General features: G+C 41.4%; 1 protein-coding gene across 13 annotated transcripts in view; it reads right to left on the bottom strand.

Moving 5' to 3' along the window:
• Positions 1–27,464, bottom strand: part of agrn (agrin) — a 325,948-nt gene that overhangs the window by 192,927 nt on the left and 105,557 nt on the right. For 11 of the 13 annotated variants that reach the window (XM_079557727.1, XM_079557735.1, XM_079557734.1 and 8 more), the window contains one exon: positions 16,259–16,297. In XM_079557727.1, coding sequence (XP_079413853.1) covers positions 16,259–16,297 — 39 coding nt within the window. Of the gene's footprint in view, positions 1–16,258; positions 16,298–25,039; positions 26,856–27,464 lie in introns of those variants that run through there. The other 2 variants (XM_079557738.1, XM_079557730.1) reach the window with 1 other exon arrangement.

Raw genomic sequence — 27,464 nt, 5'->3', positions numbered from 1 at the left:
AAAAGGCGATCAATGACACATAGTGTTTCAAAACGTGTCAACAATGTTGTCGTTGAAAATGGACTTGAAACGGATATATTTAGGCATTTGCCTCTTTCCATAGCATTAGTATCCGTCCAAAGAGGACAGAGGAGGAGGGAGTTGGAGAGGGGAGTTAATAGAAAGGAGGGTGTTGCATTAAACACTAATTATCTCTGAATCTAGAAAAAAACAGGGATTTTTATCCAAACTAGCCTCTGTTTAGCTTTGGATTTCTCAGGAACTGAGGCATGTAGAATTTTCACTGACAGAGAGCTTAGAGTCTCACCTTTCAAATGAGCCACAGCATGTGTCCATAGCTATAACAAAGAATATGCTGTGGTGCTACAAATATCACGAAAAATGGTCTGGATTGTTGGCACTCGACAGCTAAATCCCAGAAACAGCGCGGCACATTGTCTTAAACATTGAATGAATACACCGTTGGTATTAACATTAAAAGAGCTGTACCAACTTCTATGAAACCTTTTGTAGAAAAAAGACACTCTGCAGCGTATAATGAGCGATTGCAAACCTACTAGAAAACACCAAAGCTATAAACGATTAGTCTGATGGTTGCTACATCTAAACATGACTGTTTCTTCTATGAAACATACCTATAAACATGGTCATAAACTCATTCCTGAAATAATTGGCATATTTACAGGGGATATATAGGGAAATGTATAAGGACATATAGGAATAAGTTTCAGTCAGTGTCAGGAATTAACAAGCTCAATTTTTCCCTTTCAAAATAGCAAATATTAGATCTTCCACGTGGAAGAACGCACAGCCAATGATGCTAAGAGCAAAATGTAACCTAAGACCAGTACTTTTAACAAGTGCCTTGAATTTCCTTAAAAAACTGATACTGCTGATGCTTATAGTTCCAGTTACATTTCAAACTTTTTGTTCTTACGGAAAATCGTCTGTACACCCCCTCTAATATCAGCAGCTGAGCCCACATGCAGCATCAATTGTTCCAAACTTCTTTTAATGATTTCCTCCATCAGCCTTTTAGCCCTGTCTGTGCACACTTACGCCGAGGTGCTAAGCTCTGCCCTCAGGCTTACAACCCCAGAACGCCAGGCCAAAGTAGATGGGATTTCTGGAAGCGATGTGTGAGTACAAGACGAGGTGGTGAATGCAAAGAGGTGCTATTTCGATTGTGACGGCTTCATATTCAGAGAGTGCGAAGAGCGAGAGATGCTAGAGGTGATTGGTGTGACCTGGCCTGCCCTCTCTGCTCCACGGTAATAGGCTTAGCTCTCTGACCATATCGCATATGTTTTTTTTCCATCCAGTTCCTCATGTGCGGATATTCAGGCTGTAAAAGATATTAAGACTGAATATTAACCTTACAATAAGCACAAGCTAGTAGCATGTGTATATATCCAATAACAACCAATTCATACAACAGAACACAAGATGAAAGAATACAAGAAACATGTAAACTGGTGTATTGATTTGATACCAAAGCTGAATGTTTTTTTCTCCTTGCTCTTATATATCACAAGTTTATGGTGACTTGGCATAGTTTGTCACCTTGTTATGGTCCCCTCTCTGTACATCCGGGGGGCGATGGCAGGCAATTTAATGATTTTAATGACAATAATAATGACAGTACTATGATGGGTATCAACAATGTTCAACAATGTTCACAAACAGGGCATTCAAGGTGGTTCTCCTCGAGGTTTCTCTTTTCTTCCGCTGGGTTTTTGAGTCTTTTTCCTTGCCATGAAGGAAGGTCTAACGCCCAGGGCATCTGTCCATTTGCTGCTTCACCGCTGACTTTTCATTTGGACGTTATATCTGTTTGTCTGTTTCACTGTGTGGTGTTTAGATCATTGCAGGTTTGTTTGTAAATCAACAATATTTCAGCAGCTCCGTGAGGCAACTGCTGTTGTGATAGTGGACAATACAAAACCAATTTGATAGGGAATTTCAAATATTGCTGATTCGCTCAAACAGCTTGGGATATCAACAATGAAACAAATATCTAATAGTGAAAAAAACTGTCACACCTCAGTAGCAACACACAGCAGTCCAATTAAGTTCATTAGGTTCACAGCATATCTTTTCTATGAGACATCTCTTACGGCATCATTACAAGACAGGGATAATTGGCACTGAAACTTTTGTAAACGTAATATATTTACAACATGGGCTCTAAACAACACATTTTCTCAAAACATAGGGACAATAATGTGCACTATGCATTGCAATTCATATTTAATAGCCTGTTGTTGTCCAGTTCAAGTTCATGATCTGTTGAAATAAACAACACCAAACAATACAAAATATGCCGCATGCAGTCTCTCACAGTCTCAGCTAATTGAGCGATAATTCAACTCATTCACCCACATGTAAAAAGCACAGATTTGGAGCATCAGCACTTATTGTAATCATGTCCTCAAATCTGCATTTTGATTAAGTGGAGTAGGCCGACCATGATCACTTCTCCTTAAGGCGAGGCCATTTTGTTTGTGACAATGCAAACCCATCTATATGCTACATGGTTGGTTGGATTTATATTGGTACAGTGCCTGCAGACAGCTGAAGGAGGTGAGAGTTGTCTGGGTGCAGTGGGAAGTGTCACATCTCATACTATTGATGTGGAGGAGCAGGTCTGAATGTGATTGTATTTCGGAGAGGATAAAAAGCTTTGCAGATACTGTGATGTAATGCTATCATTCAGGCACAGACGTATGTACCCTGCGAGGTAAGTAAATAAGAAAACCTTTTTTTTTTTTTTTTTTTTTTACAGACATTGAAGTATTAGCAAAGTACAAAGACCTAGAAAGGAAGGCAAAATACAAGCAACGTTGTGTTTTCGGCATCTTCAGCTAAACCAATGGTTCCCAACCTTTTCTCCTTGGAGCCCTCACTGCACATGTTGCAGTCAGTCCCAAAAACGTATCAAAACAAAACAATCATTTCCCAATAAGCATAGTGTTGCAGAGTGTCAGATTTGATGATTTTCAACCATTGAAAATTACCGTATTATCCGGACTATAAGTCGCTCTGGAGTATAATTCGCACCAGCCGTGGCTACTACCTGGGCATGGAGGCATAAATGCGCTGTTGACAAGCCTCTCCCGGCAGCACATTGTTCAAGCTCTCATTTTCGAATTTGTTCCGCTAGCTGTGGACATCTAGCTTTCAGCCCGCGATTAGCTTTTTTTGCTTTCTTCATTGCAATAAGAGTAACCTCCGCTTTTCGCCAGTCCCTCACAAGTTTCTCACTCACTCCAAGCTTTCGTTCCGCTGCTCAATTACCTTTTTTTTTTTTTTTAATCTTCGGTGGTACAGGGGTAGAAGATACTGCCACACAAGCCTAGAGCGCCCTCTAGCGGCTGTAGGTGTGAATATAACAAAGATGTGAAATTATATATATTTGATACACAAGTCGCACCTGAATACACAAGTCGCACCCACTGCCAAACTATGAAAAAAAGTGCGACTTATTGTCCGAAAATATCACGTATAAGAACTGATCCTCTGACCAGACATAAATTGTAAACTTGGTTAATTTTTTAATTCTCCTAAACATAGAATTGTGTTGACCTTGATGCCGTGATGGAAAATGGTTGGCAAAACATTCTTTTTTTTTAAAAATTCATTGAATTTATGATTCGCAATTTTGAATCTGTGCGAGCTATTAATGACCAAATAAATAATTTTCATAACAGCCTGGAACCTTGGAACTTTATTTTAACCCCGTGCCCCGGTATGCACTATAAGAAGACTATTTTAAAGTGACTTGTTAAAGAGCCAGCCTGTGTGCCCTTATAGAAGTGCGCCTCAGTAAGTTTTAATGCAGCTGCCTTGAGTGCAGCACAAACAGCCCCAGTGGCACACACAGTGACACCAGGCCTAATTATGGAGCTACACTGTTCTGGGCAAGGCAGACACACAGAAAAACAAGCTCAACCCAGCCAGTGCACTGCAGAGCTTATTATCCACAACCTTTGACACTTTTCATCACACTTATGCGTTTCATGCTTATCATATTGTTAGACCACGGAAACATTCGTACGCAGAGCAGAAATCAGGATGGAAGAAATTGCAGCGCTACGCAAATAGGTAATAATTCCGTGAATTTAATGAATAGGAGAAAATGTTCGGGGCTTTTCATTTCACTTTTTTCCTATTATGGGAAAGAGGAGGTTTATGGAATACTAAGTAGACTATATACTGTCTGGAGTACTTAGTTTTCAAAGCGTGACCTAAAGTGAACTGAAGGGTGCAAAAAGACTTAATCATTCATTGCATGTTGCATTAGCATTTTGTCATATATTTTTTCTGCTGCTTTCTTTTCCCTCCGAAGTAACCACAGATCTCCAGATGCATTATGATTTGGAAAATGTTAATGCCGGATGCCTTTCCTGACACAACCATGGAACAAAAGGGAGAAAACAAAAGAGTGATAACCCTCTGATTCCAGGACAAAGTGCACTTCTGCCATCCACTTCTGCATTAACAGACATCATTACATAATTATAAATATTGAACATTTATTAGATAACTCTCAATGGTTTACACTTTGCCAAGATTTATCTTTAATTATATTGAAAAAAGTTTTCTCTGGTGCTATAGTGATGACCTGAAAAGGGCATGTGGAGGCTAGCAGCTAGCAGAGTTATGAACCACATACTCTGGGTCAAATCGATGAGAAAAACTTAGCAGCATGGTTCCACTTTTCAGAGTCACAGGAAGCTTTTCTATTCTTACTTACTTATTCTTCCAAATCCAACGCTCTCGTGGCTGAAGATTTCAATTACCGTCTGTCTGTGCAAATACACTCTCAAATGAAAGCACAGTTTTACAGTTTAAGACGTGACAAACTGCCCATTTATTTCGATAGAACCTCCACAGCTAATAATCTTTTAATAGGATCATTCAAGGTAATGAGCAAAATCACTTTTTAATGTGCTATAAATATCTCCGTCTATTTCAGCTTTGGTGCATTAGGGTCACACACAAATAGATGAAAAATGATGACACATTTGTGGCTAAATCTTTAAGAAGGAAGTCAAATTATAGGCTGAAAATAAACTGCTACATCATTTCAAAAGGATGCGTTTTAGCGCGACTTACTGACTCACTGATTTAGAGTGACAATTATCTCTAAATTAGGCCAATAATCCTGCTAATGATGCTAATGCTGGGGAAAGCATTCGTCAACAAACTTGTACTTTGAGTGGTTTATTTTTAAGGAAGAAATGATTAAATATGTTTGACTGTTTAGAGTTGAGTGAAGACTTCCATATGCTGCAAAGACTGATGAGTGTTTGATATCTCCAACATTTTGCTGCTTGTCAAAAGTGCTGAAGGGAGTTTGGCACATTTGTCCAAAAAGTACAGTCGAGCAATAGACGACCGACCACCAGGCGGCCAAACAATATGACAGTTTGACAAGAGAACATTCGGAGTGTGCATGAGGTAGACAAACATGACGTCAGAGGTTGCCAAAGCCCAGAAGTGAAATCTCAGCAGATGACGCCAACATGAGGCAGAAAGCTTCCAGCTGCCTGTGCTATATATTTGTACAGTATGTATATGATTATGCATATGAGCACAAATGTGTGGGAGGACACATGACACTTCCTCCTCTCTGCAGATGGAGCAGCCATACGAGCAGTGAATTATGAATAAACACGGAGCAAAGATGGCAGCATCAGACTTAAGTAAGACTACATTAATGAGTCTGGGAGTATCTGGTCTACCTTGAACAACTTAATGTCTGTGCTAATGAGCGTGTTTATATGCAGTTTTCAGAGTGTATTTTTACACAGCATGCATTTTGGTACCAATGTGCTAGAGACTACTAACGATTACTATGAGATATAAATTAAGTCACCATTAATATTGATGCGCAAATGCTAAGGCATGTTTAATGGCACCAGTGAATGCAAAACAATTATGGTGCCAATTGTGGTGCTTCAGAGTGCTAAAACCTTGCATCAATATTGGGATTATTCCTCTTCAATGCGACTTTTTTATGTTTGTTTACTTGGATTGAAGGGCTCTGAGAAACACGCACTTACGAGTTTAACCAAGGGAAATTCAATTCACCATCATTTAGTTGCACTTGACGACATGTATTTTTACAAAGAGAATGATTTGGACTTGTCAAGTGCCACATTTCTTGTGCCAAAGCAACTGTTAAAATGTTGTGCCGTTTTTCTAATTTTTGGACATATTAATGTAATTAATGTAATTGCCCATTTCTGATAACATGGTAAGAGTTGGAAAAATGTCTCAAAAGATTATGTCACAGCCTAAAATGGGTTTATAATTCACCTGAAACATGGAAGTTTGCCTTATTATCATAATAGATGTTTTCAGATATCAGTGACTGGACCGGGTTTGCGTTGGAGAAAACGTCCTAAAACTCAGTCCAGTCGACGATATTTGGAAAATCTCCACTACGATGGATAATCCCTGGACAACTGAGAGTCAACACAAGTTGTTTAATGAGTTATTTTTGGCTGAGGGACAGCGTCCATCATCTCCACCAGCTACTGTAGCCAAAAAGCAAGTGCTTCATCATGTCTGTGCGAAGACAGTATATTTATTATTTATATAATATAAACTGAAATACTCCTTTGTTCACAGTGAATCTACACAGAAAAGAGTGATCTCCTGCAGACATGAATTGAAAAGTGAAGAGACATTCAGTCCCTAATGAAGGTCAAAAATGTGAAAATGGTGCATATGCATAACCTCTGTCTACACAGCATTGATATGTGCAATGGAAGTACGAAGCTGTAAGAAAATACTATGAATATACAGTAATTAACTAGCACTTTTGCAAACGTTTTTGACCTTCCCTCTCACCTGTCATGCCACTAGAGAACAACAGTCTCCACTTAATCTTATATTGTTTCATCTAATTAGAATGTACTGTCATTTTATTGTAAATAGCACACAAGAAGCCAAGGATAACTATAATGTGATCTTAAAATGCTGTAGTTGTGAGGACTAAATCTTCTTCCTGATAATTCTAAACCACTAATGAGGACAGGGGTCGAGACTGCTTCAGCTTGATACATCATCTCCAACCGAAAATACTCCAATACTTGCAGCCCACACGTGTGGATCCATAAATTCAACCACAGCCATAGTAAACAGTGCTCAGGCTGAGCGCAGAAAAACAGAGAAGCCCAGGGAACAGTCAATCTGACAAAAAGGGAAAGGTACTCGGAATGAACGGCACAGAGAGCAGTGCTATGGCTTCTTCTGGTGCAACTCGGAGGTTTACTTTTGTAATACAGTTGTAATACTATTTTACATTTGGGGTAACAAAAGCCCACTAGGCTGACCTGGTTAAATTCTGACTTAGCCTTGGTTTAGTCCTGAGTTGGAGCTGTTTTAGTCAAGACTGAAGGCAACCTCATTATTTTGTGATGTGATGCTCGGTTTAAAAAGACTCACTAAATACGCAGACTGCCAGTGCCTGTACTAAACCATTAATTAACTATCGCTTTAATAGATAGAACTGCATGCAAGACTCCGATAGCACCATATCACAGATTGAGTATGTTTTGACACCGGCAGACATTCATCTTCTTCTAATTAACAACTAGACAATGAAATTTCTCCAGTTAGCTGTGTGCACCTCCCACAGCGGCGATATTCTCTAACATAACAATTAAATTAGCATGTGCCGATCACGCCTTTAAATGGTGCAAACCATTCAGAATAAGACATAAACAAAGACCCAGTGTAGAATAGCAAATGAAAACAGCAACATAAGAAGCTAATTTGAAGCCGGCTAATTACTCCCCAATATATGACAAAGAGCTTAAGGGGCCGGCTTTTAACTGTCCTTCTGTGGAACCAGCCCGAGTGATAAGCTGCTTTGATAATAAACAATAAATTAGCGCAAAAGGATTTATTCTTTTGAAAGTGTTCTGTTATCCTTCTAATGTTCTCCCTTCACATTCATTCCCACTGGCATTCAAATGTAGCTTTTGTTATACTCCTCTGTGGCAATGCAATTAACAAAAATAATGTACAAAAATTCTGGAGGAGTTTGAGGAGTATGACAAAATACACAATAAAAGTATGTACAACTTGCTATCCCGATAATATGAAGCACGACATAAAAGTGTTGTGACACAATTTACAAACTATCAATCCATCAATCAAAGCTTATTTCTAAAGTACTTTACAACAACACTCGGTAGACCAAAGTGCTTCACATGAAAACACAAGCAAAAAACATAAAAAGCTAAATCAAATAAAGCAGCACTAGGCGTAATGGAAGGCCCGTCTAAAAACAGTGGCAGGTCAGTGATGACTGGGAGTGAGTTCCACAGTGTTGGCCCTGCCACAGTAAACGCACGATCGCCCCACTGCCTGGACAAGGACCGGGCACATCCGAGAGGAGGAGGTGAATGGACAGAAGCTCGGACAGATACGGGGGAGCGTGTCCATGAAGAGCTTTAAAAACAAATCACAAGATTTTAAATTCAATTCCAAAACGGATTTGGAGCCAGTGGAGAGAGGAGAGGATTGGGGTGAGTTCGTCACAAGGCGGGCAGCTGAGTTTTGCGCCAGCTGAAGGCGATGTAGTGAGGACTGCTTGACACCAAAGTAGTGTGCACTACAGTATGTATGGCCTTTTTGAGGTCACTACGTGATACAAGGGTTTGACCCAAGCTAAAAGAAGCTAGATTTGGTCGCAGAATTGACTCAAATTTCAGCTCTTTTTCGAGAAGTCTGAAACTTTTCAAAAATGTTAATAATTTCTCAGAAAGATTGCAGCTGCATTAAAACATTTTTTTTCTAAAACCTTTAACAAAAAGGGCAGATGAGAGACTGGCCCAAGACTGGCTAAAACAGTGGGTTCCGGGTTCTTTAACCGCAGCATGGTCTAACCGCAGCATGTTTAAAAGGTGCGAGAACAGATCCAGCCCTGAGGCAGCAGTTGAACAGCGAGAGTAAACAGGGACCGAGTGCGTTAAATGCCTGTTTGATGGCCTTGGATGGAACAATGTCAAGAGGACAGCTTGGGGGACGCATCCTCTGAACCACCTCAGTAAGGAGAGCTGGAGATCAAATTGGTTCAGAACAGCAAGGGGCACATGTATAAGCACTACTGCCAATGCTCAATCTGACTGAAGCCACTTTGTCCATAAAAGGATATAAAAAAAACTGTTCACACATGTACCATTCGTCACATTGTTCAGAACACAGGCAGATGGGCTTATTACAGACTGTTCAGTATTGAATTGAAAACACTCTGGGGTTGGTTGAGCTGGCTGAGATAATATTTGATAGATACTGACTTTTGGCTTCTTTAACTGCTGATAGCTGGCTAGGCTCTCGCTCAGAATCTCCAGAGATGCCTGAAGTCTATTCTTCCTGCACTGACCTGTGCTCATACTCTGCATTGGTGACGGGTGGTGTCATTATTTATTTATTATTATTTCTTGTCACCATTGGTTCATAGTGATGTAGTTGAGGGACAGTTTACAGTTTAATTGGACAATATGATATTATGAATCTTGAATGCATTTGTGTTAACTATATTTTATGAAATGGTTCGTCTAACTCGTCATACGCACTTTAAAGGAGTGACTATACCCATGCTTTTATTCTTGTCCTATTGAACCACGTTGAGCTGTGATTGTCAGCATACAGATCAGACACTGTGATATCTCAGTGTGCTGTCGGTTCACATGAAAGACCTACTGATCCTAACAAGGTCCAAGGTCCTGGATCGACCCACATCAATAATCTTCCTCACCACCGGGGGACATATCAAAGGTAACTGTGTCAACAATTACTCCAGTGCTAAGGGAATCAAAAGCAAAAAGGACACCACTATCCAACTCTGATGTACTCGCTCCGTCTGACCACAGCGGATTATTGTTTTTCTCTTCAGATGTTTGCTCCGACCTGGCAGATCGATGCGGGCTAAGCTGAGTCGAGCTGAGTGGGAATGAAGTCAGAGGCAGATGCTAAGTTGAAAGAGCAATGGGCTAACTTATTTGGTGTTAACCTAATACAGAGTGCGCAAAGTTGCTGTAAGTGTTGGAAGTTTATGTTAAGCTATACTTAAAGGGAGAACATATTCAGATACATTTGTGTTGAAGAAGGGAATTTGCAAGTCTGATTAAAGCAGTACTAAATAACTCATGCCCCTAGAGGCCGTAAGCGCCACTGCACTGGTGTCATAGCATGTCACGTTTTTTTACTCATTAATTGTCCGTGAGAGTAAAACTACGCTGACAGAAAACACAAAGGGGGAGATGGATATTGTACATCCAATTACACAATGGAGATAATTTCTTTCACTCAAACGTGGCTGTAAATACTCTTGAAGAAGCGCTCGCCCACAGCTAGCTTTACCCGTTAGCTTGTTAGCTTCTTCTTCGTGATTCCATTAGTGTGTATTGGTGGCTCCGACCCAGTGGCAGCGAAGTCGCAATTGTGGTTTTCTGGCCATTATCCCATTAACACTTGCATCACCCCCAGAGGGACTGCGGAAAGGCTTTATTAAGGCAAACAAGTTACTTAGGACTGCTTTAAGAAGTATAATTGGCTGTAAAACCAAATAAAAAATAAAACAGAAAAATGACTGATCTCTTTTGGCACTTAAAAGAAGCCATAATGTTTACAGAAAAGTCAATAGTAAGGAAAATGTTTTGTTTAACTTAAATTTAACTAATCTTGTACATTACTTCTCTCATCTAGTTGAAATGAAGTAATCAGAATAGCATTAATACAGCCTCAGTTCCCAGTTGATATTCTATTATTGATAAATACCTTAAGCAACTTTTTTGTTCGTGCACTTTACAAGCACTTGCATCAACACCCCAAAGCGGTCCCTGCTCCCCTGACCGCCGTTCCAATCCGGAGTTCAGCTGAGCAATTTACAGCGTCTGTGTACTTTTAAAGGGCAACAAACTTTCCCTTGATAGAGTCAAGGACCTCACTCCCTCCTCTTCCTCGGCCCTCCATCTTGAGCCCCCCAAACTCCATAACACACTAACAAGCTGTCATTTTCACTCCGACTCTGGACATGTCAACCCTTGTCTGAAATCCAAATTCTTTAAACTACACCTTTCATATCATGAAATAAGACGTTTGTAGCTGCTGGCCCACCCAATCTACAACCCACCCTCACACCCTGGCTAAGAGATGAGGCAGATATTCTTTTCTCTGTTGTATGAAATCTATGATGTGAGAAGATTTAATTAAGATAAAGCAAGGAGTTATAATTAATTGTGGCTCTCGGTGAGTCGGGCTTACTGTCAGGAACACAACGAAAGGCCTCGGCAGAATAAATTACCAGCGCAGCACGTGTGTCCAAGTGTGTGCTACCTCCGACATGAGAGGAAGAAATGGGAATTCTGGGGGTTCTAGCTTTTTTAATGTTTCATGAAATTATTATTGGCTGACGCTGGGGTGCTGGCCTCAAATTAAATCAAATTTTCGGGAAGCAATCAAAGCAAAATAAAACACAGGGGGATTTATTATCTGACAAATGTTGGAGCAAAGACAAAGTAATCAACTGTTTTTGTGAAAAAGCCCCAGAGTAGTGGTCAGAGGCAGGTAACATTCTGGGACTATGAAGTAGTCAATGTCTTTTGGCCATGGGACTGCCCTGTAACCGCTATCAAGAAAACCAAGCATACTCCTACAACATTCTATATATTAACCTCTGCCAGAGTCCGTTGAGTTGACATTGTCTGTCCATATCGGGTACACAGGGAGGACTGTCAGCGACACGCGTGAAAATAAAGAAGTGTCATCATCACCTGGTTTTCCTGGCAGCTGCAGGTTGTAGCTCAGACACTCGTGGTCACTGGAGACCTTGAACTGTTGACAACCCAATCTCAATTATGCTCTGTCTGCTCCCGAGTCCCTGGACCATAAAGCATAGTATTTGTCTTGTCTTTGGTCATCTCACAGGATCAAATCAAAGCTATGTCCAGGGACGCACTTCACCTGGATTCTCTGCTGGTCGAGACACTTTAAATCTCTATTTCATATCACTTTGCAATAACTCTACAAAGGGATTGGAGTCGTCGAAGAGGAACAGCGTGGGCCAGGGGCTGTAAAATGTATCGAGAACGTTTTAATATAGCATGTCTTCTGGATTTTTCACATTTATTTGATTGCTACTTTCTACATCCACCTTATACTCACTGAAATGTACCGAAAATGACCATACCCCTGAGGTAACACACTGTGTGCACATGATCACTGGCAGCCAAGCTTCAGGGGACTCCATACATGAAGCCTTCCTTGGAGACTTTCCCCATAAGTCCAGCGCTAATCCCCTTGGCTTGGGCGCCCACTCATCTGCCACAGAACAACTGTTTTATTATCAGCCGACGACAGGCCAGAAAGACTCCTCCTCGAGCCAGACCAGCGCCGTAATGGCTTCCAAAGACACAGCAATTAAACACGGCTTTCAGACTTTTTGTCACTACTCAACCCCTGATTATATGCCCATCACTGTGGAGGATTTTGCCGCTATTTGTGGGTGGTACATCCCCTAAATGTGCCTTTTGCTTTGTTTTGCACTTTAGTGATTCTAATTTGCCGAACAAATTCTTTTGCTTTCTACAGAGAGTTCTTGTGCTAATAAGGGAAAACTCATCAGAAGCGGCGCACAGACAAACGGGCCTGTTTAAAAATGCAGACTCCCAAGAACCTTCTCTCTGATTTCCTATAATTAGCCATTCAGGGGGCATCCTTGACTCTAAAGACACGTTTAGTAGAACAAGCTGTGCACTTTGACTAATGCTACACCTACAATCACTGGGTATACTCCTCCTCCAGTGTTTCTAAATCATCAACAACTCACATGGTAGCAACAAAATGTTTTCAGCCATTTTCTCTATTGCTTTTGTTTCCTTAGAGTGAGTCAGAGATAATAACATTATTAGCTTATGTATAGGCGGATTTATGGTTTTGTTTGCTGTGCATTTTTATGCAAATATTGTTTTCTACATAAAATGCTATTTTATGTGAAATGATTCTCCATCTTCATTTGATTGTAGCTAAGGTGCTGTCGTCCAGTAAGTTATAACCTCTAACTAATCTCAGCTTCTAACAGTGTGTTTTGCTGTTGTGTCATGACAAGAGACACTGAAAGCAGATTACCTATATATCAAATGTAATCATTCAATCAATCAATATTTATGTAAGAAGCAAATATCCACTGAGATGGACAGACTTGGTCTAGGAATCAAACCCACAGACCGTCTTGTTGTGAAGTAAACTGCTGCACCACTGAGCCACACATATTTTTCTACACCAGGGGGATGGTTTGACATAAAAATTCCAGAATATGTTCATGATTGATGTGATCATCATTGATTGTGTGAGTAATGCTACAATCAAACTAAACACATCTGAAGCGTCAGGTGTTCGTGACTTCTGTGTATAATCCATGTGAAGGCGCACACACAAGCGAGTAATTAACTGCACAACTGGTTCACGCACCGAAGAAGGTAGTAAAACTATTCCACTGTCACCAGCACAAAAAGAATCAGGAAACAATTTTTCATCCACAAGTTTGTGCTCAGGAACAGTGCGTGGGGCAAAACCCACAGGTTTCCTCAGAATGAAGTGAACACAAGCGACTAATGCGACTGAAGCGACCAAGTAGAACGCAATTTGACGCCTTTGGTCTGAATATATATCAAAGTTCCTTGCGTGATTATGTTGCATAGAATCGAAGTTTCTTTGTTCAACATTATTAGCAAGGGTAATGTTAATTAATACATTAACTAACTAAATAAACACATGACATACATAGCAGCAACTACTGCATATTCAACCACTGAAATAAACCGTATTATTTCTTCATGCTTCATGCTCATGATTTCAACAATGCTTGCTCATATGATTGGCTATTTTGATATCCACTTACACGAATATCAAACAGTGTGACCTGGATCTCCCAAATTGGCCCATTTCAGCAGCCATTACACCCATTCGTCTATGCCATGCACAACTGTCATATTTGGGTTAGCTCTAATTGCAGCCCTAATCTCTGGCCTGCTAAATGACCCGGAGAACTGTGCCCCTCAAGGCTAGCTTAAGTTACTGATTGGAGGTCTGGCTTTTTTGTTTTCTTTGGCACATTAAAAAAGTATGGGCTGCTGATGGAAAGGCTACAGGACTATTGGAAATGTAATTAAGGCCTAGGAGCAGCTTTTAAACGCTTGACTGGTGCAGAAACAGACTATGGCCAAAACTTTAATACATGGGAAATGAGCAGTGTGATCGATAAGAGAAGTTAGACCTTTTCGGTAGTGAGGAAATTCGATGGCCGCTTCACCGCCCGCTTACGGCTGCTTATTTTCCACTGGAGAGACCAATTCTGGGCCGATATTTGTTTCGAAAAAAGCCAACAGAGCTATTTGAAAAGACATAGCGATTCAAAGAGTCAATTTTGTGTCATTAAAACAGAAACAACGGCAAACTGCGGCAATTGGATTCCATTGTTACAAATTGAACGGAGCACCCAGAATGGTGGTAAACAATATTCTGCGGTAAGGCGAAGTTTGAGAGATGTAGGAATAATGCAGAGTTACTTACGGCAATCTCAGGCAGTTGAAATATTGAGCCATTTTATAATATACAGATCAATACTGAGCACTTTAATCAGCCTCTAATCCATTATTTTACCAAATGTGTTCAGATGAGGACTGACAATAGTAAATTGCGCCTATTTGACCATATTAAATAAAAAAATAGAGACCTAATGGGCAAGTTCATGGGTGTTCTTCAATCACCAAACACAACAATCTTAACTCAGTAAATGGTTTTAAAATATCCACATTTCTCCACCGCCAAACGACTGACAACAGACTGATATTCAATTCGTCTGTCCCTTTATTGTGCAAGGTCCAGTCAGAACTGTACATCATTAGTATCCTCTTTCTCTTTGTTTCTTTGCATGTAACAAGGATAAAACAGCAACTTCAGAACTAGTCGGAGTCCGTTCCCCGACTGTCTGTCAGTCTGGCTGAAAAATGCCCGCACCAAAGTCGATCAAACTGTGCCTCCACTGATAAATATGCATGCCAGCAGCTGGAAAACCAGATGTTTCCCTCCAATTAAAGCTTGCCGCGATGCACCGCTTTGCAAATAAATTGTTGCTTTTTTTAATTAACGGTGCATGCTAGCGGGCACAGCAACCGGTAAAAAACAATGCGGCTGCAGAGAGTAAAAGAATGACACATCAGAGGGGCAGGGAGAGGGCGTGCGGAGAACAGGGTGAAGGCAGACGCTTTGAACTGCTGACCGACCAGAAACAACTGAGAAAATCTAGTCGGAAAAGTCAGTGCAGTTTTGGTTGAGCCGACCAAAGCGCAGTGTGAAACGGCCAAAGCGGACAGCACATGGAGTGACCAGCGTGAGATAGCACAGACATGAAAATGCAACCAACACAGAAAAGTATGGTGTAGCGCTTGTACAAAGACTGTATCTGTTCTTATTAAAGTATACGTAGTTATTGATCTTGCTTATTTATTCACATTCATCTACATAATTCAATCCTGATTAGGTGCGCACTCCATCTTATTTGTCACTATCCATTCTTCTTAGTCCTCATTATCATCCCAGATACTAGATCATGTAAAATGCGTAGGCCCTCACTGCATTACTGCGTAGGACAGTTTAAATATTAAGGACACCTCCAGAAGCATTAAGAACAGATTAAGAACATTTGCAGCCTGCATGATGGCCCACTCGGGATGTAATGTTTGGAAAAGTCTGAAAAGGACTGAGAGCTTTATTATAAAGTAGCTTACACAACTGGTCCATAAGCACAGACTATTTTTCGAAAACATTTCTACTAGCAGTGGTAAACATGAGACTGAAACAGAACCATCTGTACAGTATAGCCTATGCGGATTCTACACAATAGTGGGATGACAATGACTGATTACCAGGTGCTTTACCAATGAACTGTGAGGTATAGCTTTGCACACAAGGGTTTTAGAATAATGATCTTTACAGATGTGCAGTCTCTGCACAGATATTGAACATAAGACCAACTACTGGTGCAAGCACAGATTAAATGAAGTCATCTACTTTTCTCACATCAAAGCCTTGAAGAGACATGTCCAGTGCGTGCTCGCCATACCGATCCCACCCTGCTCCTGCAGCACTACTTCAAAAGCACCCATCCCAGGTTATTATTTCACCTAAATCACTAGGGGTCAACCCAAACAAGCAGAAGAAACCACAGAGGACTTACCATCAGGAGGCTGCGCTGGTGTGAAGTGGGGAGGTTTGTCTGAAAGAGATAAAAGACAGAACAGGATTTTAGTTAGGACGCTTCAGAGACTTCCCCTGGGTACAAGGCCCTGTAATTGAGTCGCTAGAATAAAGGAGATACACAGGCTTGACTTTTGACTGTGAGATACCCCCAGGGCCCCCCCGCTGAGCTCACGGACAGGAGCGCTCTGATAGAGGGATCACTGTGATTTTGTCACTCATTGTGCCATACATGTGTGATCCCTACAGCTTATTACACCAGGCTCTGCGATTTAATGCAAGTACAGAGATTAAAGTCATTGCCTCACACTGGGGAGAAAAAAAAAGCATTTCTGTTTTTTTGAGTCACATACCTGCAATGTTAGTTATTCTACAACTTCATCCAAATCAATATAGTGTTAACTGAAAAGACTGTTTGTTTTGCTTTCGATCAATTTAAAGGCCTTGTACCTGATTTATTTGTTTGAAAACAATACAAGAGAGTGCGAATAAATCATAAACTATCATTCTTAACTTTGCTGTTGCATTTGTAATCTCCCACAAGTTTAAAAGCATGTTTCACACATGTCATGGAGAATAGAAGTCCTTTACTGTCATGGTAGTGCACACATCAACCAGCCAGATAGGTCACAATAGATAAAAACTGCTTTATAAGATGCACAGAGCACAAAGGTATTTTCAACATATGTCTGCATTTACAATATACTGAAGGACAACAGACTGAATTCAACAAGTACTGGGCTTTAAATGTTGTCACTGTCATGAGGGGTTAAACATAGTTTTACATGTTTTCAGGCTTATACGTTTTTACCCCACAAAACATAGACAACAAACTATTGTGGTGGCGTTATATGTGCATATTAATTACTTAGTGAGAAACAAAAGCACCACGTGTAAGGTAATTCAGTCTGCATTGGCAAAACAACCATACAAATTAGTGCTCCCTTCGACCCCAGCCTACAGAAACCGCAGGCAGAATCGATCACTTTTTCTCTTCACGTATCAAGTGACCTCATGCTTTTCTTTTGTTGGGGAGTACGATGACATAAGACGAGGTGGTTTGAGAGCAGCGTGTAACCCAATAGATGGTGTCAGGTTAGCTGGGCCACATACTTACACTCAAGGGATAGCCCTGACAAACCTGCTGCAATCTGAGACGCCATGAGTATAAGGGGCTGGGAGGGGAATGTGGAAGCAGTTAGTGGGATTAAGATGTTTGCTTCTTTTCGAGCAAATAGCCAAAGGTAATTCCTCATTTTACCTGTAATGTTTCATCCCCTCTGGATGCCCAACAAAACCTTACATTGTCTTTCATTGAGCTTTGCAAATAAACTCATCTTTTCCAATCAGACACACAAGATTCGATATAATTTCAAATGAGGTATTCTATGTATATCTGATAGCACTTCGACTTCTGACAAAATATAGTGACATGGCTGAATTTAAAATGGCTCCAAAACAGAAACCTGGCAGCAGCAGCGAAAGGCATGTCTGAAGTTGTCACTGACAATTCAAATTATTATAAAAGGAGATGACGGCTGTAATAGACATGTCACTCATTCAGTCAAGGAATGGTAGGAAGTTAAACGGCCTTATCTGTGACTCTTTTCTATAGCTTTTGTAGACTTAATTGTCCCCATAGGGAAAATAGTCTGTAGCATTTGACTCATCCATCACCAGGGCAGGGAGTTCAAAGACTAATCTTGTTTTGAGATGTGATTAAACGACCAATGGTTGAGTGAGTGAGTTCATCACAACATGAAACTCTCTTGATAAACCCACAACTGGGAGAATGCTATATAGGTCTCAACTTATATAGCACTTTTCCACCTGCATTAGGCACTCACTCACCCATTCACCAATGTACGTAGACACTGGAGTCCAGATGGATGAAGTGTGTTGCCCAAGGACACAACGACAGTGTGCCGCAATTCGAACCCCGGATCTCCAATCAAGAGATGACCTGCATCTGCCACTGTCACCACATAGCAATAGGGTGGTAGTATACAGCAATATATTTAATTCTCTGCCCTGCGAAGCATCAACAGCTTGACCCTCCATCATCAACTGATTCACAATAGACCAGCAGTCCTCCCTCTGACGTCAAATCAAATCAATTTCGCCGCATTCTTTCGCTACCCCGACTCGTCACGCGCCGCATTTGAACCCTTTTCTCACAACTGGGGTGCGAACCATAGGCGTCCTCGATGAGTTTTAATTTTAGGCTCTCTTTAAATTGCTTGTCAACAGAAGAGGCTTTGGGGCGAGAGACGATGAGAAAGCATGGTAGGGCGAGAGGAAAAATGAGCAGAGGGGCTGTGAGAGGGAGAGGCGGGCGACGAGGGCGCTACAGAGGTGAATAATGAAGTGCCTGCTCCAGCGCTTCCCCAGTCACTCATGACCGTTCCTATCTGCGGGGGATTTTCTCAACACATATCAAGTGTGCCGAGCTGGAATTGCCAAGAAGAAGACTGTCTCTGTAGCTGTAACATAAGGGAACTATCAATGGGATTCCTCAAGGTACTCTATGCCCTGGACTTGCGTCTTGGGCCCTTCAAGTTGGTAGTTTCAGCATGATTGGTCCAGAATGTGAATGAAGAAACACAGGTCAACCGATATGGGTTTTTCTAAGGCCAATTTTTTTGACCAATATTTTTGGCAGATTTTTCCTAATGTTGTGTCTATAATCCTCAAAACATAAACTCTTGGCCACTCCAGCAGTGGCCGATTTTATTTAATTTTATTACTTTAGGTGATTTAATCATAGTTTCTGACCCAGCTTTGATTAGTTGTTGCTGGCATTATCATGCTGCCGTTAGCATCAGCATACTCGTGCTAGCCACTAGCATTTTGCGCACAATCAAAAATACATTTGTGGAGGTTAAAACGAACAGCGACTGTCCCAGAGATATCAGCTTTTATCGACATTAGATTGGCCTAGCCAATATTGTAAAATCCCCAAATATCAACCCTATATATCAGCTGGCCGATATATCGGTCGACCTCTAATTTCATTAGCCATTGTTGTTAAAGCAGTACTAAGTAACTCATGCCCCTAGAGGCCATAAGCTTTTTTACTCATTAATTGTCCGTGAGAGTAAATACTACACTGACAAAGGGAGAGAGGAATATTGTACATCCAATTACACAATAGAGATATTTTTTTTCACTAAAACTTGGCTGTAAATACTGCTTAAGTGGCGCGAGCCGGCAGTTAGCTTTGCACGTTTGGCTGTTAGCTTCTTCTCTTTCATGATTCCATTAGTGTGTATTGGTGACTCCAACCTGGAGCAGGGAAAGCTGCAAGGGTGTTTTTTTTGGCCAGAGACACCAGGGGGAGATGAAAGACCCCCCCAATCCCATCAACATTTGTATTTCCCCCAGAGGGACTACAAAAAAGGATTTATTAAGGTAAACAAGTTACTAAGTACCGCTTTAAGGTGAAGAAGGGGGACCTTGGTTACATTGTGTCTCATGACTGGACTAACATGCAAGTCCGCAAGCTCTTATTTTTCTTTGCAATTCAAGTAAATTCATGTTAGTGTGTCTGCAAACTCAATAAGTGCTCGGCAGTACCACTGATGGGAGCGAGTGTCTTATGGAGATGCACAATTTCCTGTAAAAGTATTGAAACTAGTTCATTGTAATTACTTACTGTATCTTACTACTTACTACTTATCTACAAAGATATGTTTCTGTTGACAACATGTCTTCAATTTTCCCCCCCTCTCTTTTCAGCCTTTCTGTCTTTTCCTTCTGCTTCTGCTTGTTCATGTCGGCCACTGAACTCGCCTTTTTATGATGAGTCTATTTTAGTCATCCACAGCTATACTTCCACCCCCGACAGAGAACAGGACACTGGCCACAATGCCTGGACCTAAAACATATGTCAGCTCACCATTGCTTTTCCTTTTATAGTAACTTCGTCACTACTGGGCTAGGTTTTGATTTATTTCGTATTTTCATATTTTAGACCAAAAGGAGAGAATACAATAGATACAATTCAAAGGGACCACGTCTATGCTAATAACAAATGATAAATAAAATGTTCATAAGCAGTTCTACCCATATTGGTTCAACACTTTTGAAGGGTAGCTTAAACTGCATCGATATGGAGAATGAGGTAACTCCTTTCTTGACTGTCCTGATTAGGATCCAAAAAGTCAAATTCAAAGATGTAAGATGGTGATGCAGTTATTTTCGAGTTATCCGAGTAGAAAAACTCCCCCAGATTGTACAGAGTTATAGATAAAAACGTTCAGGCATTTTGATACGTCAATTTGTTTTGACTCAACAAGGCAATCAATTTGGATATCAACAAAGAAAGGCAACTATTCTAGCATGAAACCCAAACAGCCGGCTGCCTCACTGCTGTAGGCACACAGCAGAACAGCTGCACAAAGGGAAACAGCTTTTGACAGTGTTAGGTACAAAGCAGACTGCGACGCCAAGCACGGCTAAATGATTTCTTCACATTTCCATAGCGAAAGGACGAGATAAGGTCTTCCATAAACATATCGGGCTTCCCATCTCTGTGCGCACTCGGCAAACTGCGTGCCTTCTCCGCGCCGGCTGAATGTCACAACACGGCCATCATTCACCCTATATCTCCCACAAATCAATACGTGTCTGCTGCTGACATTTAGCCAAGTGCAGGAGAAGGGGGCGTGCCAGTTGTGCCCAGCTGGGGAGGGACTGTTGCCCTGATAAAGATAATACTTTATTTTCAATGCAACAAGAATGTAGTGAATAGAATACTTGATTTGGGAATTGAAGCTATACTTTTTTGCATATTCCTTAGGTATGACTCCTTTTTATTGCTATGTTTTTAACAGCTTTGTTGCTTTAATAATTTTCTATTGTATACTTGTATTTCGTATTTATTCTTTTGAATGCATGGACACTTTTCTACAATCTGCGCTATTGTGTATTAAGAGCTGCCATTGGAGGTACATTTCTCCACTGTGAGATCAATAAAGTTTCATTATATTTTATCTTATATCAATCAAGCTATTTGAACAGGAGGACAAAAACATTTAATTGCATATACTTCTTCAATCAAAACTCCAACGGGCTCGCAAACCTCATTCAAGTGAAATTGGCTTGGAATTCAACTGTTCTCTTCCAATCCGTGCACTGGTGTTGACTTTGTCTATAATCTCAACTCAAGCTGTCCTGCTGGAAAAAAGTATATGAAAAATATGCATTACGTAAAGCAAAAAGACATGAGTTTACAAAGCGAACATATCGCCCTCATCTTCTTTAAAGTGTACATTTCATTGTCTTATTGATTCACGGTCATCTGTCCAGCCCTTGGAATCACCTTCCCCTTCACTGCTTTTGATGTATGACCGCCCTGGTTATAAAGCCTGTGTGTGGGTGTGTGGCACGGACAAGACAGGGATGCTCGCTAACTCTGTGCACTTGGCCCCATATGGTGACAACACAAATCGCCAACGCGAGGTTGTTCGGCTCCTCTAACCTCTTCCTTCTACTCACTCCACTCTCTCAGATGCGTCAACACTATATCGCAGCATTATCTCAGCCCCCATCCCGCTGTCCTTGTGGTCTTATACTGAGGGCTCTCGGCAGCATAATAGAGCCCATTTCACTTCATCAATTTCTGTCGAACGGATTTCTTTTCACTCAGTCAGCTCGGAGGTGAAGATTGGTCCCCTTTAACTCACTCGGTATTAAATCTAATAGAATCTGTCTGGCTCAAATTGATTTGGTCGCACGGACAGGTTACAAATGAAGTGGGCCCACCCCTGTCATGGACACAGGCTAATTAGATGGACTGGGTATCGAGGGGAGATGCGGAAAGAGAAGGACGTGTACAGTTGCATTGTTGGATAAACGTTTTTTCCAGTAAAGATGAAGACTTAGAACTTTCTTTGTATTGATTGAACCACAGCACAGTTAGCGCTCGGGCTGGATAGGACTTTTCTGTGTGGAGTTTGCATGCTCTCCCTGTGTCTGTGTAGGTATCCTCCTGGTACTCCGGTTTCCTCTACCACTAAAAATATGTACAATACGTTCCTCTCTAAGGTCAGGACTCCACCGGAAATGAGTGGGACTTTCCTGGTTGAATAAAGGTCAAATAAATAAAGCGTTGATCCAGCTACGCGACGTCTGAAGACTACTGACCGAGAAAGACATAAACTGACCACTGTTTGCAAACATCATGTCATGAAGACTAGGCCTTTCACGGTAAGAAATGTGTTCGATATATTGAGGCAGGAAAGCATCAATCATGATAAACGATATTATTGACTCTAACGATGCTAGATACTGTCCAAATGACAGTAAACCTTTGTTCTAAAAGTGCATCATAATATCCTAAAATACCACACAAGCTGCAATAAAAATGCAATATAATGGAACTCAATTTGCTTCTGTTAGAAATCATAGTTTTACAAAGAAAAAATAGGGGGGAAATGCAAATAAATGTACAGACAATGAATATCGAGCTAAAAATATATCGTTTATCTGTTATTTATTGAACTGTAAGTTGATATTGTAGTTATCGTGACAGCCCTAATGATGACAACAGTTATACACATACAGCATCGTAGAAAGTTATGAAAAAAAGGCAATATAAAAAGGGTACATAGCAGATTCATTGCAATTTTATGCAACTGTGAAGCACTTTCAATTGCCTTGTGTATGAATTGTGCTCTCCAAAAAACTTGCCTTGCCTAATTGACAAGAATAAGAATAAAAGAATAAAAGAAAAAAAATGTGTGATGCAGGTTTTTGCTGTACATCTACAGACAGTGCAATTGAATCTATAGTTCTGAATATTACTTTCAGTCAAGGGTCCATTGAGTGCCACACTGACAATATTACTGCTAAACATGAAGATAATACAACTGTCGTTCCACTTCCATCATTAATTTTATTACAGCCCAGACTGGTACATAAACAACCAGGCGCGTGGTCATTCCTCTGACTTCCCCCATCATTTCACAATGTTCATTGCAAACATGTACCAACTAGAGTGGAAAAGGTGGCTAGCCAAAGGGACAACACATCTAAATCAAATGGCTACCTTATTAATTTATACAGGGCTTTGTTTGTTGTAATAAAGCTTTGTTCCTAATGATGGGCCATTTTAATCACGGCATCAGAGCGAAAACACAATCCAATTAGTTTGGGTTTAGTGGCGCTTCATTCAGCTCGATATGCTGTTGTGAGCTGGGACAAGAACCCTCTTAAAGGTTAGCTTGTGTTTGGGCTGCCCTTGTTTCCACTATTTGCAAAGGTTTATAAAGTCAATAGAGTCACGCAGAGTTGAAGGTAACTTCTTTGAGTAAAAAACAAGTGCAAAAAGTGCAGCTCTGTGTGCAGATAGTTTGGATTTAATATGACAGTAAAACATAATGTGTGGAAGATGTCAGTGTAAGTTAGTAACAAACAAGCGATAACTTTGTGCATGCAAGCAATCCTTAACAATTTCATAAGGCAGTATTTCATGAAAGCCAATCAGCACTGTAAATTAACCCAGTAGGTTTAACGCCATACAAAGCCGTCTTCTACTAAAAATAAATGACCAGCAGTACAGCATTGACCCAGATATTCAGAATTGGTCATTCATGTAAATCTACCCTTTGGCAAATTGTCCACTTAAATGGCACTCATTATGCATTGCCCCATTTTCCAATCACTTCACATTATAACTAATTCCTCCCCTCTAAGTCTACCAATAATTATAATCATGCAAGTATGCAACAATTTTACTCTTCATTCCATCCTGTAAAACTGCAAAGAATTTCACCTTTTTTGACACCCCCAAAATTAGCTCAAAATTCAGTTCATTGAGCACAAGCAGTGAGAAGAATAAACTATGAAAAAATTAAACCTCCAGTTCACAGAGTTCAGTCAAAGCAGGCAGGTCTGGCATGAATGATAAATGTGACTGACTTGTAAATAAATAAATGTTCTTCCAAACAGCGGGGACAAAGATGCAAAAAAGGTTGCGGCGAGCTCCTCTCTCTCCCCCCAGTCGCAATTTAATCTCCATTTAATACCTCATCTTTCAACTTGGAGTAAATGCCAGGGCTTTGGAGGAGAGATATGAGGCGGTGTCAGAAAGCCTGCGGACACAGCATCAAGGACAAGCCGACGAAGAGAAAGGACGAGAGATAGGACTCAGGTGGGATGGGGGGGCAATGTTAACACCGTTGTCCGAATACTAATACAGCTCAGAGTCACCCCCAACAGAAGGAGAACACGGACCAGTGAACTTTGCAACTCCAAGTTAAATGAGAAGGGAAACTTGTGGACCTTTCTGGGCATTTTTTTCTTTCTGACAAGAATGTCTGGCGTTGGCTTATGAAAAATACTTGAATTAAAGCAATGAAACACACAGGAGAAAGGTTATGTTAACCCCTACTGACTTCTGTTATCTTAGGTCAAGTTATATTGAATTTGAAATGGAGGGAAACTTTCTTTTTATTCTCTCCATCTATATTATTCTTTGCTAACAACTTTCATACATCGCAATCATCATCAGTTGAACCACCATTTTTCTACAAATAAATATAATAACCTAAGTAATAAAGTAAGAATACACTACTAGTTTCATCCCACTTTTGACAAACAAGTGGCTGAAGTTTTCCAATATACTGCAACTATAGAAACTTCAGAAATATAGACAACTAGCTCACAGCTGTCAAACCCAAGTGTCAAAAAAATGTATGACGGGACAACACAGAAGTTCGGTGGCGGTGCGGTTTGCGTGTTTGTGTGAGGCACGTACAGTTGTTGAGGAAGAGCAGAACGGCGAACCCCAGCGTGGACGTGGCCAGCAGGATCAGGCAGATGTTGCACGGGATCATAAAGTATCGCACCACCAGGGAGACCTTGTGCTGATACCTCCTGTCCCGCTCCGGAGGCGGCGACGGGTAGTGGCAACCGTTCATGCTCCACTCCAGAGACCCCCTCCCCTCCATGCCCGAGGAGACGCCGGGACGAGCCGGTCGCCGGGGGTTACCCAAAGAGCCGTTGGAGAAAATGATGGCGGCGAAGTTGATACACGAGATGTGTGTGGGGAGGGGGGATAGGTGTCAAATCTGTAGTGGGTTTCAGCTGGGACTTTCAATGGTTTCCAGGCAACACATTTTTACAGATAACATCCATTTGAGGGAAAAGCTCATGCAGGCAGGGAGATTGGACTTCTCACAGCCCCCCACCTGTCCGCGATCCTTCCATTCTGAGGCGCCCACTGGGAGAAATACAGTGTAGTGCGCCGTCAGCCTGTGCGTATACTCCAAAGTGCCTTATACTTACATTGGGAACATGTGTGGCAAGTAGTGGGTGGTTGTTTTTTTTGTAAAAAATGTGTGCTTTGAATGTGTGCTGTGCCCCGTGTGGATACAACTGTGAGCCAGGAAAAAAATCTGATAAACCACAAGAGTGTTTTTAGTCACGTATCCAGCAAGAAAACTTCCATGATAAATCCACAAAGAGGAATCTCCCTCACTTCTCCTCCAACTGCCGGGGTTATCAGCTGGACGCAGCCGGGATCTCCTACAGCGCACCCCCTTGTCCAAACCACAAGTTCTGAAATCTTTCCAAAGAAGTCACAACAGTGAATCTTCTGTTTGTAGACCTCTCGGGTACGCTTGGTTAGTCCCCTGACTATAAATTTTCCGATCTTTGTAGTCTCTCTTTTTAGCAATCCCTCGGCGCTTCTGAAGATATATTTACAAGCCAGGATCTGACGGTGGTGAGGCAACTTGTGTCCGCCGTGGTTTGATTAGCGGAGAGGCAGGAAAGGCAGCGGGTCCCGGGGGACAGTTTGCTGCTCGCTTCCCCTCACGGCTGCCACTCCTCCTTGGTTCAATAACCTTTATCTCCAGCCAGCTCTGTCGGAAAGGGGAATACACACACGGACGCCCACCCGTTCCCTGCCAGGGGGCCAAAAGCAGGTCAGAAGGAACGAGCGGCAGTAGAGAAAAGTTCCAGACACCCGTTTGTGAGCTGTGAATGTGTGTGTCTCTCAAAACAGCTGCAAGTGTGGGGCTAGACGCTTCAAACTTAGCAAAAAGCCAGGCTTGAGAGTGATCCAAAATCAGGCAGACAGCTTAAGGGGAAGATTTATTAGGCTTACTACCCTCATGTCATCACCCTAACTCAGAATCACATCAGAAGGAAATCACTTCTCTCATTGCCTTGTGGTTCTTGCGAAATTCATTGAGTATCCGGAATTGCATTTAAGGTAAGACTTCCCTGGAGACCTTTGGAATCTCATATGTTTCCACTTCTCGGTGCTGTCTTAATCCAGAGGTTGTCCCGAGCTTCCATTCATGGGGGTTTAGGTGTCCAAACATCCAGGCAATACAAAAGCATTCATAGCCGGTGTTAATACTCTTTAGCAGGTAGTGTCAAGACAGCAGTGAACACCCGGTAAAGCTTGGAATTCTTATCCGAGGGAGCGGTACAAACAACAGAAAAGTTACGTCCACCTTGTCTTGGAAAAGCACTGGTCTCTCTGTGTAGCCGGCGTGTCACAGACTGGGAGCATGTGCGCGCTGCTCTCAGCTCAGAGCCGGCGGAACGGATGAGCGCATAATGAGAGTGCCTGGCTGATATCGTAACAGAGGCGAGGAGAGAGAGAGAGAGCGGTGGGGGGAGAAGCGTGCGTGTGAGGGGCCGTCTTTAACAAAGGCAGAGGGAGGAGGAGAGAGAGAGACAGAGAGAGAGGGGAGAGGAGATGGAAATAAGAATCAGAAAAAAAGAGGAATCGAGTCTTCTCGTTGGAGAAGAAGGGGGTCGCTCCAAACAGCGAAACAAAGGAGATCTGCTGAGATGTCAACCAACTGCACCAGTTGTTTACGGTCTAATCAAAAGGAAAAGTCATGCAGAATGCAGAAAAACTTTAATGAGCGTGAAAAAGAGGTCTGTGAAGAGAAGAGGGCGTCTGGGGAGGGAAAGTTAAAGACATTAAAGTCGATCTGGTATTGTGCCACTCCAAATGAAACTTGTTTGACTTCCTCAGCCAAGCCTGGGAAAAGGCTCGCCAATTTTCAATTAATTTACTCATTCACATAGCGAAGTGTTTTCTGCTGTGTTGCCAAGAAAAAATAATATTCAGCACATCTGGCAAATGATCTCAAATTGACACATTTCCAAGCATTTCAACAAGACATTTTTTTTTTATCCAAGTTTATTATTTGATAACG

The sequence above is a fragment of the Gobius niger genome, assembly GCF_951799975.1.
Source record: "Gobius niger genome assembly, chromosome: 6".
In the NCBI taxonomy this organism is placed as follows: Eukaryota; Metazoa; Chordata; class Actinopteri; order Gobiiformes; family Gobiidae; genus Gobius; species Gobius niger.
This window is presented reverse-complemented; position numbering and strand designations above follow the sequence as displayed.